We start from the raw sequence: 17,469 nt of genomic DNA, 5'->3' as shown, positions 1-17,469 counted from the left end.
ATCGCAAAATAGGTAGGTATTTAGTATAGGAGGCGAAAAATTCCCGGGCGAAGATCAGCATAGAGGAAAATCCGCTTTACAAATGTTTGTTAGAACAAGGATCTTCAGTAAATAGATGTGGGATCTATATCCTTATTTTAATAACTTTAAGGAAGCCTTTTAGTCTACTTGCGAATTCTAAACCTAATTTGAGATGTGTGGGCAAATGTTCGGTCGTGTAACTTAAAGTGTATATAACTAAACCATATACTCTCAGTAGCACTATCAACGCCGACCTAACAGCACTGGAAAACATCGGTTGCAACTCCGCAGACGGCACAGAAGCAGGGAATCAGATCGGCCTGGAAACTCGAGGAAAGGTCATGAACACCTGGGAAAATTGACCGAGTTAGCTAGAAAATGTGGAAAGCAAACATACCGTGGAGAGTTCGCGCCAATTGCAAGCCGACATCAACGCTAGTTCTTTGGAACTAATGCACAAGCCCCGCGTTCGGCTGAGCCAACTCACAACCAGCTTTTCTCGACGGTAGGTTCTGAGAGTGAGTACCTCTGCCCCTTGCTGGCTACAGAGAACCGGTTCTGTATCGAAAGGGTCAATGCAAATATGAGGAGGTTGAAGGAGAAGGTCTCACACGGTCGGGATCGTATACGGCACAAGGAGACGAATGGCGATCGTGGATCCACAAGTTCGAGCCGCACACGGCACAACCCCAATCAGCCTACAGAACAACAGTCAAAAGAAAGCGCGACCTTGTCGGTGCTCTGTAGAGACTCGACCCCGAAAGAAAACGATCATTGCGAGGACCTTCAACCGCAGGATGTCTCCCAAGGCAACTCGGCAACACTACCCAAACACATCCAGCACAACGATACCCAACACTCGCTCATTCACGTGGCGAAAGAAGAAGACACAGAGGAGTCAAATTCGCACGAACCATCAAAGAAGGATCATCACAATGAAGCACAACCGCGAGACCTCTGGAACGAAGCCTTCGAAAAACTATCGCCTGCGACCCAAGCCCAACTTCGGGCATTCGGCTACGAACCGGTCTCGGCAACATCGCAGCAGGAACAAAATTTGAATGTCATTATTAAAGTCCTGCAGCAGAAGCAGAAGCAGTGCGAAGAGGAGGCCTGGACATTTGACGTCGGGCAGCACAAGATCATCGTGCGCGACTACGCGTCCACATGTGCGACCTGGGTGCAGTTGATCGGCGATCTTGTTGTTCCGTTTGCGCCCTCGCAGGCGGCAGGGCCATGGGTTCTGATCAGAAAGGTTTTAAAGGCAAGTCCCTGGCTGTCATAGCAATGCGTCCCTCATGTTCTGCTTTGCGGTACCTGGATTCCGGTCTCCTGTCTGTGCTCTTGTGCCCAGTCAGTCCAACGACCGAAGGAAGATTGTCTATAAGATCCAATAGTCTCTCAATGACGAGATATCAGAATCTAATTCAAAGACTCAAGTCTCGCCATGCTCGTGCGGTAGGTCAGTACAGAACCCCGTGTCTAGACCCATCCGGAGAATTAATGCGAGATATTGAGCGTGAGAGGGATGAGTTCAAATCCCTTTTTGAACAAGCGAAAAGCTCAGGCGGAAAGTGAATGGGACTAGAGAGTTGGGTATTGTTCTCTCAATTTTAGCACGCGTCATCGAGCATAGTATTCAAAACTTACCTGCGGGACACTTGGTAGATATCAACTACAGCAAAGAGTCTTTTTGTTCGATCGATTGTATGTATTTCTTCCAGCTATAGGATCATATTTAGTCGAGCATTGAGGCTTTGTAGACTGCGGTTTATATCCTCAGTACGAGACAGACTGGAGAGCTTCGCACAGTAGGTCACATAAGCCCATAGTAGAGTAATCCAGCAGCCAAAATAGGAGCCAGGAAGTAAATCAAAACTTTCCACGCCAGAAGGTTCATCCCCCTCATTAGCACAAGCTGAACCTTCTCATCGAGCCACTTCTTCTCATTGATGTGCGGGAAGGGCTTGTCCGGCACGGGCTTCCCCAGAAATTCACATAATGGCTCCCAGCCATCAGACAGCTTGAACTCCAGCAGGCGATCCTTGGACGTCACCCGCCGCACGAGCGCGTAGTGCTCGCGGTACTTGGCCTTGCTCTTGAGGGGCGCGTCTTCTGGGCCCGAGATGCCCGCCCACCCCTTGAAGGTGGTCTTGTGGATATTGCCGATCGGACGTGTGAAGAAGCGATCAATATGACACACGAGTGTGACGACCGGGGAATACGTGTTCTTGATCACCGTGTCCATCCAGCTCTGGTACCAGGAGTCGATGTCCCGCTCCACGAGCACGACCTTTGCCTCTGGATACGCCTCCACCAGGTCCTCTGCAAAGGCGATCGCCGGGGTGTCGGACGAGACCGCCCCGTAGTCGTGCAGTAGCTGGTCGAACTCCGCACGCCCAAACTTGGGTCCTGCCCCGAAGAACTTCCGGTCCACGGCCTCCTGCCACATTTCGATGTCGCCGAACCGCGTCGACAAAAATTGTGTGGAGTGCCAGCAGGGGAGGCCTAGGGTCTCGAGGGCACTGCACATGGCTGAGACGGTCTATCAGCACGTTGTTGTGTCTAGGTAATAATGCACGCGTGCTTACACGCTGTGCCCGTCCGGTTGAAGCCCAGACAGAGACATTCCAGAGGGACGGTTCGCTTCTTGCCTCGGGGCGACTCGTTGCTCACTGGTCTGAAGAGCTCGGGGTGTCTTTCTTCTAGAGTTGCCATTTGCGTGAGGGATGACAGCGTCACGGCTGCAGAGGTATGAGTGCGAGTGAGAGATTATCGAGAGAAGCCAAGGGGAGTTATTCTACGATGATGTCGATCCCGCGTCCTTGGCGGTGAGAGTGACAGGCCTGCCAAGGCGGGGCGCAGGCAATCTGTGGATTGGTTAGTGCTTAGCAGCCTCGCCATGGTGCTTATCAGAATGGTCTTAGTGCTTACGCGCACAGAATTAGTGCTGACGTGGACACGCATGTACAGCCTCAATGGAGCCAAAGCTGTACTGCGCATGGTGTAGTGACCTATAGTCCCTCTATCTTATCATCTATAGTTCTCTTCTGCTTGGAATCTGCTGCATCAGGAACCTTCTTACTGTGACCTGTCACCCTCCAAGCCTAGATTGAGCTCTGAGAAGGTTGGTCACAAGATGGAACACGTGTTTTTGTAGGGTTTGCAAGTTGTAGGAAAGATCCCTATACTTTGTACTCAATGGTGCCGACACATTTAGATTGTGCACAGAGTAGAACTCCATGAGCGTAATAAAATGGAGACCTCACTCACTTCTTCAAACACTGCCTCGCCCACTCCACGATCTTCGGACCAACCTCATCACCCGGTAGCCCAATAGATAAACAGTAGCTGACATGGTTGTGTCCTAACAGTACCTCGAACCGCGGAAGACGGCGCTGCTGCTTATTGTAAGCCTGCAGGAAATCCAAATTACCTCGGACACACTCCTCGAAATCCCACTCCGCCAGCATAATAAAGAGCTCGGGAGTTGTCCTCCCAGCCGCATTTCCCTCGTCAGACAGCCTCTCAAAAATACCGAGAGCCGAATGAGCGTGGATAAACTCATGGTCATTCGTTCCATAGTACGCCTCCATGCTTCTGCGCCGCTCCTCCTTCCCCAGATCATACTCCAACGCGGCGCTTAGGAGCAAAACCCCACGCACCAGGCTCCGGCCTTCGTCGGAAATGAGCCTCCCCGCGTATAGAGCCATGGCCAGATGGCCACCGCCGGCACTTTGCCCGAGCGCGAAAATGGAGTTGCGGTCGCCTCCGTATTGGTGAATATGGTCATGCAGCCATGTTAGGGCAGCGGCAACGTCGTCCCGGCCGTCTGGAAACCGAGCGTCCGGTAGGAGGCGATATGTTCCAAGGACTCCGATCATGCCGTTGTCGGCGAAGAATTTTCCTGGGAATTAATCATCAGATCTTATTCAACAGCTGGACTATGCGTTAAAGTAATGAGCGCAACGAAGGCCGCGCGACAGGGTTGGGAGCTTACCAATGTTGGCATGCAGGTGCGGCGTGATAGTGTTATCGCCCGCTTTGAACGCACCGCCGTGGAAGTAGACGACAACGGGGAGGGTCGCGTTTGTCGTGGATGCATTGGTGGGCCAGAAGATCTATCATAAACCCGTCAGCCACGAATCTTGCGACTGGTCGAGATCTACAGTCGTTCACTGGACGTTTCGAATAGCCTTGCACATACATCCAACCGGTGTCGCGGATCCGGCCCGTACTTGACATCTTTCTCACATGCAATCGATGGCGTCGCATCCGAAGGAGGAAAGGATGCATGGCATGTTTCGAAGAAGCGCTCGCACGCTACATTCACAGACGGGTCCCAGCGATTTTTGAACCCATGGATGAAGTCCTGGATCTCGGGTGACAGTGGCATGTTCTTCTCAGAGAGCCCGGCAGCCGTATGATAAATCAGGGTCGGACTTGGTGCCAATGTTTCTAACTGGGGTACTGGGGGTAATACTAGCGTCACAGTCAATCAAAGCTTTGGAGAAAGGGACAGAACAGGATTGAGGTGCAGAGGCTGACAGGGTAAGCACAGGTGTGGGGTTGAGGCTTGGCTGTCAGCAGGATTAGCCGAGGCTGATCCCCGCCCTTGGCCGGCATATCCGAGGTGTTCCTGGTAGGACTATCTTACACATATTGTGCTGTGTGAGAGGCAAATACCTCGTTGCTGTTCGAGACCCTTTAGATGACTCTTCATTTAGTCTTAGCGTGCGATGTGTTGATTGTCATTCGACAGTGCACCTTCTAAGTCAAGGAATTGGGGCCGAATAGTGTGAATAAGCCGAATTGACATAGCCATTTTCCACATGGAAAGAGTTGCTGTTCCTCATCTATATCCCTGGACTGTATCACTACCCTTCTAGACTGAGTTGAATTAAATCTTCTTACAATGTGAAAAGTCACATGCTTGCTAAACAGTAAGTGAAACTACCCTGACCGCATCGTGCTATAATAGAGGGGGTGGTTTCCCTTCCGTTCATGTATGACATCCCCAAGAAACGCATCATGGTCGAGTCGTTCATAATCTTCATGACCACCTGGATGTTGCTCAGTCTTGCTATTACATGCGATTTCGAATAATTTGTCTCTATTATTGCCCCGAATTACCTATCCCAGGTCCAGACTGGGCATTCCATCGAGCGGTCGGCCTGAAGCTCTTCAGCCCTTGAAGGGGCTATGGTATGACAGTTGGCTTCCATTCAGAGATCCATTTGTTTCGGGGTGATTGGATACGCAATACAATCAACGCACAGGAGCTTGATATAGATCATGAGCAGATTCGTGCTCGCAGTGCTGCACCGACGCGGGATTTTGAAGCAGTAGTGTCAGCGCATCTCGTGGGCTTCGAGATATATGTTCTGGTAAGGGTTGTGGTACTGCTGCCGCTGCTGCTGATACGGGCGATAATCCTGCCCGCCGTGAACCCGCGGAGGAGAAGGGCACATGAGTAAAGGTGCGTGGTCGGATACGTCCGAACGTTTCCCAACGGCAACCGGTCTATAGCTGTAAGCGCTGTCCGCCGCACCGACAGGACCCATGGTTCGCGGCGGGTCACGCCGCGCTTTGTCGCCCCGAAAACAGCAGCCATTGAGGAGCCATGACACCGCCGCTAAGAGGGACAACGCGACCGCCAGCCAGGTGGCTGCGTAGATGTGTCGACCCATGTGACCGTAGATTCCGTAGGACTTGAAGGTCACTTTGAATATGCCCGCAAGGGTGGCGAAGAGCGTCGTGGAAGTGATGGATGTGGCGAGAGTAAACAGGAGGGAGACTGCCGTGAGAAGCCAGGCGAAGCAGCCTCCCAGCCGACTGCAGCAGGCCAGAAGGCCAACCAACAGCTGGAGAATGCTGGTGCAGATGGCAAGTAGGTAAAGGATCTGCATCCATAGGGAAGCTCTCTGATAGATATCCAGCGTCTGTTGCAAGCGATTAGGGACATGCTTCCCTATGTGGGTTTGATTCAAATCCCAGATTTCGATCGGGTCAAACCAAAATCCACCGCGGGGCTTCGAGCAGTAGGTTGTGTTGTAGACTCCAATATGAGGATTGTTGCCAGCACAGTAGTTCCACAGTCCGATGGAGTAGAAATCTTGCAAGGTTTCTGATTTATTCGCCTCCTGCAAGGCTTGCACAAATTGCTTCACATGGCTGCCAGTGAGATCCTGAAGGGTGGTATCAAGGATGGAGCTTGGAGAGGTTGTAAGGTTTTTGAGTTCGATCTATAAACCTCGTCAATTGGTTTCTCTCATGCCCTGCGAGACAAAATCGACCTACTCGAAACATATAGAGATCTTTAGCCTGCTTGGGATTTGTGCAACCAATTGCAACAATGATAAGGCATATCAGAGAGCCAACGCTTAGGAGACTCGACCCCAGGACCCATGCAAATCTCCCAAGTTGACCCATATTCTTGTATAATTTCAAGTAGTTTTTGCCGGGCTCAAGGACAAATAGCAATGATCTCAAGGGCAGTTGCCTGTTAAGTGTCGAGAGAACGCTAATGGCATGGCTTACATATATATAGTATGAGCATAAATCTGTGGGAGTCTGTCGCAGGGGAAAGAGAATTTTACGAGATCTCACCGGGCAACCTCCTCATATCGAGGGGAATTCTCATCCACACTCTTTTCCTCATATCCTAAAACGAGGAGCCTTCATTAAGTTGCGTTACATGACCCTGGTGGTAAGGATACTTGACTTTTCAGCTGTGAGCACTGAGATCCACACAGATCAGAGGCAAGTGTCGTCTATACAATAACTCATATCCACAGCGTCAAATTTCATGGATCCACATTTTCGCCGAGTAAAGTCCAAATATTGGCCTTCCAGCCGATTCGGTGGGAGATTATTGGCTCCTGGGGACCCGTGGGTTCAGTTCTTTGAGTGGAGACGGGCATGATCATGGATGCTTGGCAACGGGTATGGATTTATCGCGAACACGAATAGCCCTTTATGGAAAACCCGCCCGCCAAATCAGGAAGCCAAGTCGAGGCCTCAGGTCTAAGTCGGGCATAGCCGAAAGTCGTCACGGGTAGCAATGATCCGCCACTGCCGATCCAGTGCAATGGTAAGTAGTTCGCATTCGTATCCTATGCAAGGGAAGGGTTCCCTGAGATGAGAGAACAGATTCATGACGGTCATGCGTGCATTTCTCGATAAAAAGAAGTAGACGTTCCCGGCAATGAGTTCAGTAAAAATCACATAAGCTTCACCGTTCAAAGCCTCCGGGTTGTATCTTCACAGAGATTTCAGTGATCCCACTGCCCTGGATTTTACAATTTTAAAATTCCACATTCAGAGATGAATCTCACTTGTTCGCCCTCGGCGATTCAACCCCCAGCCGTCTACGGCGCAGAAATCCTCAACCTGTCAGCCGCCTGGGTCACCAACTACACGCGCACCGTCCCGGCCACATTCAACTACAACCACGGTGACGTCGAATTGCGCAATGCAGAGTTCTGCAACATCACCGTCACATACACGCACCCGGGGTACGACGACCGCATCACCGTGGAGACCTGGCTCCCGCGCCACGGCTGGAACGGCCGTCTGCAAGCCACCGGCGGCGGAGGCTGGCAGGCCGGTCGCTTCGTGCTATCCCAGTTCTTCATGGGCGGGGCAATCGGCGAAGGATACGCTGCGACGACTACCGACGCGGGGCTGGGCGAGGCGGTCTTCCCAACTACATGGGCACTTAAAAGCCCCGGCAACGTCGACTACGCGGCGCTGCATAATCTGGGTTCCCGCTCGTTGAACGACCAAGCGGTGATCGGCAAGAGCCTGATCCGCAGCTTCTATGGACGCGAACCGGACTATTCCTACTGGAGTGGCTGCTCCCAGGGCGGGCGACAGGGACTGATGCTGGCGCAGCGGTACCCGACAGCGTACGACGGCATCGCGGCGTCCGCGCCCGCGCAGTCCTGGACCAAGTTTGTCTCCGCGGTGTACTACCCGCTATTGATGAGGGAGTGGCGTGGGGTTCATCCGTTGGCGTGCGAGTTGAATTTCCTGACGGCGGAGGCTATCGCCCACTGCGATCCCAAGGATGGGGTTGTAGACGGGATTATCTCCAACATGACGGCGTGCGATTATAGCCCGTATACCTCCGTCAACCAGACATTTCACTGCTCCACCCTCAATCGAACAATTGCGCTTAGCGAAGGTGCCGCGATCATCGCCGACGCCGCCTGGTCCGGCCCGCGGACGCAGGACGGCAAGTTCCTCTGGTACGGGGTGAATCCCGGCTCCGACATCAGCAGCTATGGCTCCGTGCCCGGCCAGAACAGCACCCAGGCGGATGTCTGGTTCAATCTGTTTGTTACCAAGAACGCCAGCTTCGAGACGAGCAAGATGACTCGCGCGGAGTACGAGCGGGCCTTCCACCTCGCCAGCCAGGAGTATACCGATTTCATGAACGCCGCTGACCCCGACCTGAGCGAGTTCCGCAACGCGGGCGGGAAGCTTATCACGTATCATGGCATGGTTTGTTTCTCCCTCTTCCTGTCTGATGTCGTCACTATTTGAAGACAAACAAGATCTGACAATGACCTCAAACACAGGCCGACCCCAGTATCCCGACCAAGGACACCGAGTTCTACTACAACGCGGTGACGGATCTATTCCCCTACGTCCAGGAATTCTATCGCTTCTTCGAGGCGCCCGGGTTGGGGCATTGCTCGGGCGGTGTGGGCGGGCAGCCCACCACTAAGTTACGTTCGATGCCCTAAGACTGTGGGTGGAGAACGGGACAGCCCCTGCGACTCTGCCTGTGGAGTACGCAGGATCCGATGGGGCCAAGCAGTCGCGCAACCTGTGTCCTTATCCTGCTCAGGCAAAGTATATGGGAGGCGATGCTTCTTCTGCGGAGAGTTTCCGCTGTGTCTAGACTGAGGCCGATGGTGCTTACCGTATTGTGTACTTGATTGGAGTGCAAAGTTTCAGCCTTGTGCGCTGGGAGGAAGGGGGTCTTTTTTGGTCTTGAGCATGTATTATTAGGACAGAGAATGCAATTCTATATCGCTATGCTAACGGACCACATGATTAAGATTCACCAATACCGACCGACGTACTATAGTAGGGAGCAAGGTCGGTTGTTGCACTCAAAGCTTTTTCCGGCTCGCTCAGCCCAACCTGATCGAGTGGCCATTGCATGAACGGTCGGAATGCAGCATCGAGCTTCCGGTAAATACCCGTCACAATATGTTGCGGCCAGTTGTGAATAAACCAGACAGCATCCAGCCGGTGTAGAAGAACACAAAAGAACGAGAAGAGGATGAGAGCGATCGGCTCTTGCTCCCGCAGATCGTGTACCAGATCATCTGGTAATTGGTACAGCCATGCGAAAATGTGCGGGAACAGAGACATCCCGGGCGAACGGGGACCGGGACCCAGAACAGCAGCGAGACAGTAGTGGAGGTGATTCAACATCCGTTGATAGCTGGTAGAGCGAGGGTCCGAGTCAGGCATATAAATAGCTAGAAGCTGGCGCAGCGAGTTGAGATGGTATTCGTAATTGTGGGACTCTGCACCAATAGCAGGGTCCCGGCTGGCCGGGTCGCCACCTTCGGATGTATCCGAATCAGGACTTTCGTCCCCGGAAATGGCGAAAACTTCGGTCGGGATGTCATTTTGGCAAAGCTCTAGAATTGAACGGACCCCTAGAAATAGCCCCAAGTACCCAGACCCGCCATCATCCCGGAAGGCCAGATACTCGCCCGGCTGCGGGCCCTTGGCCAAGGAGGAGATAAAGATGAAGATGGCGGACGTGTACATCGCAGGCGCATTCTCGGGATTGATTTGCGGGACCAGCGCCGTGACCTCCTGCACCGCCGTCTCCAGGTGACGGTCGGCCTCAGCAAAGTAGTCTGTCGCCGTGCCCATGTACTGGACCATTGGATTGCCCTCTGATTTCCGCACCAGATGGAATCCGGCGAAGGCTAGCAGTAGGCGCAGAACATAGTGATGAGAGAAACCTAGCCGGCAGAGTTGCTGCTGGGCGCGGGGTTGGACGGCGGTTAGCTCGTTGGAAGTCAGGAAATGATGAAAGAGCGCCATGTCGGTAGCTGTGAATTCGAATGGCCTCTTCGCAAGTTCATGCGAGGGGGGAGCAGAATGGTAGGGCGGAGATGCCGAGGTGCGTGAAGGGCCATGTGCTCGCGTGGGCGGCTTGAAGTTCGTCGGGGTGGATGAGATGTAGGTGTAGTCGCCATCGGTTTTGTCCGAAGAAGTCGAGTTTGAGGAACTAATTTCAGTCGGCGAGCTGCTGGCAGCTCTGGGTTGTGAGCTGTAATCACAATCGATTGCGTGACGTATGCAATTGGTACAATGCGGTTTGATCTCGTCGCACTGTGTGAAGGTCGATTAGTGACTGACTGCCTGAGGCAGATGATGCAGTTTGAGACAGCCACCAACCTTGATCCTTCGCCGCTTACAGTTGCGGCACCCATAGCGAGACTTTCGATGGGTTTTCCGCGCAAGCTTTTGCGTATAGGGTGTAATTGAGGGGGGCATGCCCATATCGCTAACAATGGTGGCTGAGGGGAAAAGCAGAAAGGGTGTGATTGTTGAGTCTGTGGCTCGGCCTTATGCTGTGCCAGGAAAAACAGGGGCACAAATCTATCACATGCGACAGACATATCGACATCTAAGCGTTACGGCATGCAGCAGCAGCCACGATGCAGAAAGTCTAGAAAAAGTTAAAAACCGCCTTGGTTTCAGGGTCGCGGCCCTAAGGGTCAATTCCCTGGTTTCATTTGCGCAACCTGCGCTTGCTCCACTACCTTAGTACCGCTCATATTTTTGATCCACTTTTAGTCCGTCCTGAGGCTTCAATCATGTAAAAAGGGAAACGTTCGAGAAGGCGGCGCCTTCCACAGACATTCCCATATTTGGCTCCTGTATGTCTCTCAAAATGACGACTATGACTAATCATTGCCTGAATTCAAAGTCTTCATGTTGGACCACACAATAAAGCATCAGCTTCTGTGACAAAACACCAGGAAGCCACCTTTCAAAGAACATAGCGGAGGCTGCATCATGGAATTCTTCTTGAAGCATGAGAATGCTAGTTCCTGCACTTGGGCAATTGTTTCCGCGCCAAACAGCCATCAAATTAGTACTAGATTCCCACGCAGAGAGTGTCAAAACAAGGGATATTTATGTTTTCTTCGCCTGATGGCAGCTTTCAGTGGTTTGGCCTCTTCCCCTGGTCTTTCCCACTCTGGTAGACACATGACCTTGTGTTTCTTGTCCGGATACTCTACACACTACCGGTGTAATTTACCGTTGGGAGGTCTTGAGGACATTGCACCTCTTATTTCCCTTGGCGCCTCACCAGCCCTGTCTTGTCGAACTGAAATGAGCCACACAGCTTCCTTTCCTGTGCAAAATTCCAATGAAGCCAATGATCTGCAGCCTTGGGTGGGGTCTGTTCTAGCAATACAACCTACCAACCCCGCGTTTGAAGTCCCCTGAGAAAAAGCCTACGCTAACGACTGCTGGGATCTGACTGGAGATTCTGACCGGGAGACTTATAAAAGGCCGTCGCCACCGATCGAGTAGCCACTACAGACTGTGCCGTCTTATCGATTCCTCCTGTCCTCTTCCTTTAAAACCACGCAGCATGCAGTTTTTGAGTTGGCTTTTGACGCCCTTCAGTAGGCCCTCTACGAATGAAGCTCCCGAGCACACTTGGGACCCCCAGACTGTGACGATGCAACAACCACTTTCTCCGGCTCCTCCCCAAGCTCTCGATGCTAATATGCCGGTATGAACAGCTCTCTCTTTTCGATTATTCGTAAAAGTGGTTATGTGGCGGACTAACCATGCTCAAGGCGACGACGCATGAAGCAACAGAACTTAACTTACGTGGCGGTGGTGAAGCCGGGAATGTCTGCTGTGGCGTGTATGTTATCCATCTCTGCCTTTTTGGACTCGACTAACAATGTTGGAAAATTATAGATGCTGTGGCCTGCTTTGCTTTGAGTGCTGCTGTGGCGGTGATGAATAGAGAGGCTCTGGACCAATCTCTTGATTCTCCTCTCGGTCGTCAAAGTGTTGATTGACCGAAAAGAGCGTCAAAAGCTCTAAACTTGAGGATGTTACACCGGCATCATCTCGATTCGTTCTTAGTAAACCTTTGTCACATTGATACCAATGTTTAACACATAGCCGCGACTTTTTGCCAATTGGATCCTTGTATTATACAAGGTTTACCAGGGGAGCTCTATTCAACTACTAAATTCCACAGTATTGCATAATATAAGTTTTGGCCATTGATGTATGGAGTCAAAGTTGATATCTTACAGACGGACTGGGCACAACCGACCTACCGGTAATTTTGGATCCACAAATCTTACATAATCAACGATCCGCTTTCCCGCTAATTTATACGAGTGCGGATTTCCTGTTCTAGATTGACGTCCCTCAAGCTTCCCACGGCTACTTCTGGAATAGAAACCCCCCCTGTACCTGAGTACTTATGCTAGTGGGCGACAGGGGGCGGCTCTAGACAGCGATAACTCCTAGCTTGACTGTGACTGAGTCACTAGCAGACAAAACAACGTAAGAAATTGATGCCAAAATAGTCAGGACTGGGGATCCTCAGGCCTCCAGCTGCTACCGTATTCTTGCAGTCAATAGCGCCACTAAATCAGATGTCTTTAGATTCACGATCACTTAGAAGACCGTGTTTCCGCCAGCCTCAGGCTTCTCTTCAGAATATTCACGGCGAAATCGGTGAAGTATTGTTTTGGCTTGTAGGCAAGATCGATTCTCTCGGTATCTTGGATGTTAGATGTTAGGGGCGGGCTAGTCCACCCGTTAGTCATCCGCTACTCCCCTTGGTGCCATGTTCTACTCGTACGAGGGGATCAACAAGCATTCAAACAAGCCGAGGGTTCTTACCGATCTTTAGCCCGCGACCGGTTTCCTTCGGTAAATAAAAAGTTCCCACGGTAGGGATGCATATATAACTCATGGATGGAAGGTCATTTTTCACAACGCAGTTTGCCTTCTTGGCTATCGACCCAGAGGATCAATCTACATGTCACAGGGTATACTAGACACCCCGTGATTGTCCAAATCGACTGCAGTTCATTTAATATCTTCTCAACTTACAATGCACACAAGATGCAATAGTACGGCTGGATACACTATCACCATTGAATACTCTGCAGACATCCAATCACATCTCGGCGCTTACCTGAACCCCACATGAATCCTCCCCGGGACTCTACATATATATGGTCTACAAGTTGGCTCAATGCATTCCAAAGGTTACCACTTTGCAATTCCTCACAATGCGACCGTGTCATCACCACTTACTACGTTCCTGGTCTCTACAGTCTACCGTTTACGGGCCCACCTCCATATTCCTTACATAAATCGACTACCACGCCATTTTTCAACTTGGTGTCTTTGCTTCGCTTTCGCGTAGATGACAGACCGGGAAATGTGCACTATTTGTGAGGTTCTTGATTCTACGGGGAGGCATTTTGCCTACAAAAAGGATAGGAAGTCAAGAACATCGCCCAATTGACGAGCTTTCTCACTTTCTATACATTATTCACAACACCAAGACGGGAGAAATGCGGGTAACTCATCCGGCAAAAGCATGGCATCTATGCCTCAGCGTCCAGCGATAGTCTTCTATCGATTTGTCTAGAGAGGAAAAGGATCAAATTGGTGGCATAAATTGGACTGATAACTTCTCATTGTTGTCATCGTCGCTTGTGTTTGTGCTCGGGTAGTTTGAGGCCAGCCATGAAGGAAGTGTGGCTTTGTATGTTGTCTCAAAAAGGAAAAGGCTGCCTGACGACCCAAAACGGCTAGACTCATTATGGACCCAGGTTGATCTTATCTTCTCCAGGCTCGCCGCGGCGGTCACACTCTCAGCCTCATTTCTACCACGCCGCTTCTCTCAACTTCTTCAAGATGAAGGTTATGCTTGTTGCCTGCGAGTCTTGTCGCTTGCGAAAAAGAAAATGCGACAGAGCCTACCCCTCTTGCTCCTTGTGCCAAAAGTTTGTCTTCAGCCTTATGTCCCCCTAGGTGCGCATTTTAATCGATTCTCTCTAGAGCTGAGCGAGTGTGTTCCTATGCCCTTTACCGCGTCGCAGAAAGTATCCCAAACCAGAGCTCAAAGGCGCTGGTGACTGAGAGTCACCACACGCGCAGTTCCAAAAAGCTCACACCTAGCTCCTGGGACGCCGTGGAGAGTCAAGTTTATATCTCGTGGGCTATCCAGGCTCCAGCTGTCTCAGATTCCTATCCCATCGCCTCTCGCTGGTATATGCCACGCCTAATCAAGCACTGTAAAACATCCCTCTCGATCTCTTCTGGCTTGCGCTGACAGCCCCTGGGCCCCAGTCGTCGAGTGTCACAATGCCACACGCGTGCCAATTAACGATAGATCTAGCTCTTATAAATTGCAGACTACCTGGATGAGAGGTGCAATGAGCGACCCTTGCTTGTTCCACGCAACTCTCTTTACCGGCTCCTCCAATTTTGATCTCCGCCGTGGAATTCAGCAGAGTACAATTACCCTGTACCATTACAATGAACTGATCAAATCGGTCAAAAAGCGTCTATCCGACCCGAAAACAGCGCTAGATGACCGCACGATAGCTGCAATCACACCGCTGGCACTCTTCGCTGTATGCAAGATAAGTGACTTCGCCATCCACAGGTGGTAAAACTAATAATACACTAGGTTCTCACCGGAGATCGAGCCTCCGCTGAGGTGCATCGAGCTGGTCTAGCGAAGATCGTCCAGCTAAGGGGTGGTCTGGACAAACTAGGCCTGGAAGGACTAACAGCATCTCTCATCTACGTGTTCGTCGGCCCTTCTGCCATGGACAAGATGGATTCCTGACCGGACTACAGGAATGATGTTATTTCAGATATAGTCTTTGACATGGACTCAAGACCTCTACCGCACTGCCCGCCCATGCCGCCACCTGGCCTCGAGGAACGAGTTCTTAGCACACTTATCAGCCGATCTGCACCGGAATTTCCCGGTCGCTCCATCCAAGCCTTGTTCCAGTACATCCAAAAGCTCAAACTTCAGCTCGTGGTCCATCAATCGACGGCTGGTTGGGGTTGCAACGCGACACAAGGCAACGTGATGTCGCTTCCTACCAACGATGACCCCGTGTGCCACTGTTGCTCCTTAGCGTTCCGGATTTTCCACGCTATTATAAGCGGCGGGGCGAATACGAGCAATTTTGCCGACTACCTAGACGCCTTAGCCAGCGATCTCCGTGATGTGCTAGCCCTAACCGAAGACGATGTATGGATGCGACATTTCCCCGCGGTTCTTACATGGGCTTGTATAACTGGCGCCGCCGCTGCCAGTGATCCGCATCTGCGGGCATGGTTCTACTTCCGGGCGGCAGCTGCGGTGGGGATGCTCGATGATGCCGGCGACTTGTCTTTTCACGAGGATATGTCTTCACACTTTCACTGGCTTCGATCGTTGCGACGGGAAGTCCTTCAGTCCGGTGCAAAATTGTTGTAACTAGGTCCTCAGCTCTACTTCGATTTCTTTTTGGGGCTGAAGGGGCCCACATAATCCCTCTGCCCAACCGAACCCTTATCCCCATGTGTGAGCCTCCTTCGGCCCTGCCGAACCGTGCAAGAACGGACCCCCACCATTTATTCAGGGTCTCCAACTGTTCTTCAACACCACTGGCCAAATCGCTGCGGGGTGTTGAGCCCGTGTCCTGCCCAACGCTATTATTCCAGTCGAACAAAAGGGAGGAGGGATGCGAGCCCCACGCATTTCGCGGCCTCTGAGAGGCTGGAGCAACACTCGAATGAGTGGCAGTGCTGGCGCTAAAGTGCCACTAGCTCCTTGGCGAGCTCAGTTCCTTCACTGTTTTCCTCGGAGCGATTCTAAGTCTGGTGTCGGAATTTTTGTCTGTTACAGGCTAATCTTGTCCTGAATATGAATGCGCCGAATCGCTATGAGGAGCAGTTATATGCATCCCACTCTTTTGTATGGAGAGCATTCTTGTATAGACTTGGGGTAGTTCACTCTTGCAACCACAGTGACTACCAATCTCCTGGTATTGCAGATACGAGACCCCGTGCTGCATGGGTGGTATCACGTCAGCCACCATGCGGTGAAACGGTAGGGGCGCTAGGACATATGCAAGGTTTGTGAATTAAGCGAGGTCCCCGATTCACTCTATAAGTTCTGGATGCCGTTGAAGACTAGTCTACACGGGGAGTTGGGTAGTCGTCGCTGCGGCACCCCACCACCTGCGGTGGGGTGCCGCAGCGACGAGTATTCTGTGATCTGGACCACCGCTCATCTCCTCGACGCTTCCTTCAAACCACAGTCGGCTTGCAGCTGGCACGTGAGGCACGGAAATGCCATGACGCGGGAGAATGAGTGCGAGCTATCTGCGTGTGAACTCGCTTCCTGAGCCGCCGGACAACATGGTCGGATCGCCGAGGCACGCCGATAGTAAGATCTCTAGATAGAAATTGGAAACAGAAGACAAGAATTCGTTCACCTGGAGACAAGATCAAGTTGTTTTCCCCTGCTTCCGTGCTTCCTTCGTCTTATATCCTTCAAGATGACCCTTTATTTCTGGTTCAGATACTCAATGCAGGTGGCCATGATTACAACTACTGGATCTGGCTAAGGCATGGATGACTCGACCCATCTTCTGTTTTGGTGTTGTAATTCGCGTAGGGAGTCACGCAAGCTGCAGCTGTCTGTGGATCTGTTGCTTAGCAGAGATGCATTTGAGAGACCATCCCTTGGCTTTACTATCATGCTCCCCTCGAATCCAGTAATTGTACTGATTGATAACTACTAGTGCAGGCCAGCCTCTCGCTCAGACCGCGAAGCTCACGGCCCGTGCAGCACGGGCACTGCCGCGGGCCGGAGAACCGCCTGCCTAAACAGGAATGGCAGGCATCCTCTTAGTCTCAGATGCATTTGCATCTCATTGCTATTTACCATTGTCACCCCCATTTTATCGTCTGCCCCTCACCAGCTTCAAGTGTTTCTGAAAGGCAAGAGCGGGGGAGTAGGTGGAGGTGGGAGTCGCACGGGCAGTTGTTGCGTGAGGCGAGTTCAGCTCCCGGCCCACTTCTCTTTCATAATTGCTTCTTTTGGTTGTTGTTCTTGCGTTCTTGATGACGCGGTTCGTCGCCTGTGGTCAGACTAAGGTATCTACTTACCACTTAGGACTAAACCAACTCGCTAACCCTGCATCTCATCTACGCACCCAGCCTTGGAGAAACCTATCGCTACGAATTCCCTGCGACACCTGGGTCCGTCAATTTTCTGTCTTCTGTTTTCACCCCACTACCCGAACCAACTTCACCCAGAGACGCAGATCTCCACATATTATCGGTTGATCTGCGCGAATGTAATTCAACTGCGATGGTTCGCGAGCGACCACG

General features: G+C 51.7%; 8 protein-coding genes across 8 annotated transcripts; 4 read left to right on the top strand and 4 right to left on the bottom strand.

The window, feature by feature from the left end:
- The first annotated feature begins 412 nt into the window (after window positions 1-412).
- Window positions 413-1,548, top strand: BO66DRAFT_71630 (uncharacterized protein). Its single transcript, XM_025653527.1, has one exon. The coding sequence runs from the start codon at window positions 605-607 to the stop codon at window positions 1,304-1,306; it is 702 nt and encodes a 233-aa protein (XP_025508886.1). The 5' UTR covers window positions 413-604; the 3' UTR covers window positions 1,307-1,548.
- Window positions 1,549-1,837: 289 nt separating this feature from the next.
- Window positions 1,838-2,806, bottom strand: BO66DRAFT_467671 (sulfotransferase family protein; the record flags this gene model as incomplete). Its single annotated transcript, XM_025652588.1, has 2 exons — window positions 2,613-2,806; window positions 1,838-2,556 (listed from the first exon to the last, which is right to left on the bottom strand). The coding sequence occupies exons 1-2, from the start codon at window positions 2,737-2,739 to the stop codon at window positions 1,838-1,840; spliced, it is 846 nt and encodes a 281-aa protein (XP_025508885.1). The 5' UTR covers window positions 2,740-2,806.
- A 404-nt stretch (window positions 2,807-3,210) lies between these two features.
- Window positions 3,211-4,537, bottom strand: BO66DRAFT_467670 (alpha/beta hydrolase). The gene is made up of 3 exons (XM_025652587.1): window positions 4,229-4,537; window positions 4,022-4,142; window positions 3,211-3,928 (listed from the first exon to the last, which is right to left on the bottom strand). Exons 1-3 carry the CDS (start codon window positions 4,415-4,417, stop codon window positions 3,291-3,293), a joined length of 948 nt encoding a protein of 315 aa, XP_025508884.1. The 5' UTR covers window positions 4,418-4,537; the 3' UTR covers window positions 3,211-3,290.
- An 835-nt stretch (window positions 4,538-5,372) lies between these two features.
- BO66DRAFT_434162 (SUR7/PalI family protein) lies at window positions 5,373-6,453 on the bottom strand (the record flags this gene model as incomplete). The annotated part of the gene is made up of 2 exons (XM_025650763.1): window positions 5,373-6,266; window positions 6,322-6,453. The coding sequence occupies 2 exons, from the start codon at window positions 6,451-6,453 to the stop codon at window positions 5,373-5,375; spliced, it is 1,026 nt and encodes a 341-aa protein (XP_025508883.1).
- Window positions 6,454-7,347: 894 nt separating this feature from the next.
- On the top strand, window positions 7,348-8,932 carry BO66DRAFT_450015 (putative feruloyl esterase; the record flags this gene model as incomplete). The annotated part of the gene is made up of 3 exons (XM_025651807.1): window positions 7,348-8,529; window positions 8,607-8,760; window positions 8,799-8,932. The coding sequence occupies 3 exons, from the start codon at window positions 7,348-7,350 to the stop codon at window positions 8,930-8,932; spliced, it is 1,470 nt and encodes a 489-aa protein (XP_025508882.1).
- A 52-nt stretch (window positions 8,933-8,984) lies between these two features.
- BO66DRAFT_407755 (Zn(II)2Cys6 transcription factor domain-containing protein) lies at window positions 8,985-10,557 on the bottom strand (the record flags this gene model as incomplete). Its single annotated transcript, XM_025649074.1, has 3 exons — window positions 8,985-9,013; window positions 9,117-10,392; window positions 10,459-10,557. 3 exons carry the CDS (start codon window positions 10,555-10,557, stop codon window positions 8,985-8,987), a joined length of 1,404 nt encoding a protein of 467 aa, XP_025508881.1.
- A 1,154-nt stretch (window positions 10,558-11,711) lies between these two features.
- BO66DRAFT_71618 (uncharacterized protein) lies at window positions 11,712-12,210 on the top strand. The gene is made up of 3 exons (XM_025653526.1): window positions 11,712-11,812; window positions 11,880-11,950; window positions 12,007-12,210. Exons 1-3 carry the CDS (start codon window positions 11,799-11,801, stop codon window positions 12,108-12,110), a joined length of 189 nt encoding a protein of 62 aa, XP_025508880.1. The 5' UTR covers window positions 11,712-11,798; the 3' UTR covers window positions 12,111-12,210.
- Window positions 12,211-13,809: 1,599 nt separating this feature from the next.
- On the top strand, window positions 13,810-15,565 carry BO66DRAFT_397616 (Zn(II)2Cys6 transcription factor domain-containing protein; the record flags this gene model as incomplete). Its single annotated transcript, XM_025648613.1, has 6 exons — window positions 13,810-13,828; window positions 13,916-14,069; window positions 14,125-14,334; window positions 14,465-14,702; window positions 14,759-14,880; window positions 14,932-15,565. 6 exons carry the CDS (start codon window positions 13,810-13,812, stop codon window positions 15,563-15,565), a joined length of 1,377 nt encoding a protein of 458 aa, XP_025508879.1.
- Window positions 15,566-17,469: the final 1,904 nt, after the last annotated feature.

This window comes from Aspergillus aculeatinus (assembly GCF_003184765.1).
Source record: "Aspergillus aculeatinus CBS 121060 unplaced genomic scaffold BO66scaffold_2, whole genome shotgun sequence".
Lineage (NCBI taxonomy): Eukaryota > Fungi > Ascomycota > Eurotiomycetes > Eurotiales > Aspergillaceae > Aspergillus > Aspergillus aculeatinus.
The sequence above is the reverse complement of the archived record's forward strand: the minus strand, read 5'-3'. Positions and strand labels throughout refer to the sequence as shown.

Coding starts and splice junctions, on each gene's coding strand:
- BO66DRAFT_467670 (XM_025652587.1), bottom strand. CDS start 4,417: ATGCCACTGTCACCCGAGATCCAGGACTTCATCCATGGGTTCAAAAAT. Junction 4,143..4,228: donor ATCCGCGACACCGGTTGGAT/GTATGTGCAAGG, acceptor GGTTTATGATAG/ATCTTCTGGCCCACCAATGC. Junction 3,929..4,021: donor GCACCTGCATGCCAACATTG/GTAAGCTCCCAA, acceptor ATTAATTCCCAG/GAAAATTCTTCGCCGACAAC.
- BO66DRAFT_71618 (XM_025653526.1), top strand. Junction 11,951..12,006: donor GGGAATGTCTGCTGTGGCGT/GTATGTTATCCA, acceptor GGAAAATTATAG/ATGCTGTGGCCTGCTTTGCT.
- BO66DRAFT_71630 (XM_025653527.1), top strand. CDS start 605: ATGAGGAGGTTGAAGGAGAAGGTCTCACACGGTCGGGATCGTATACGG.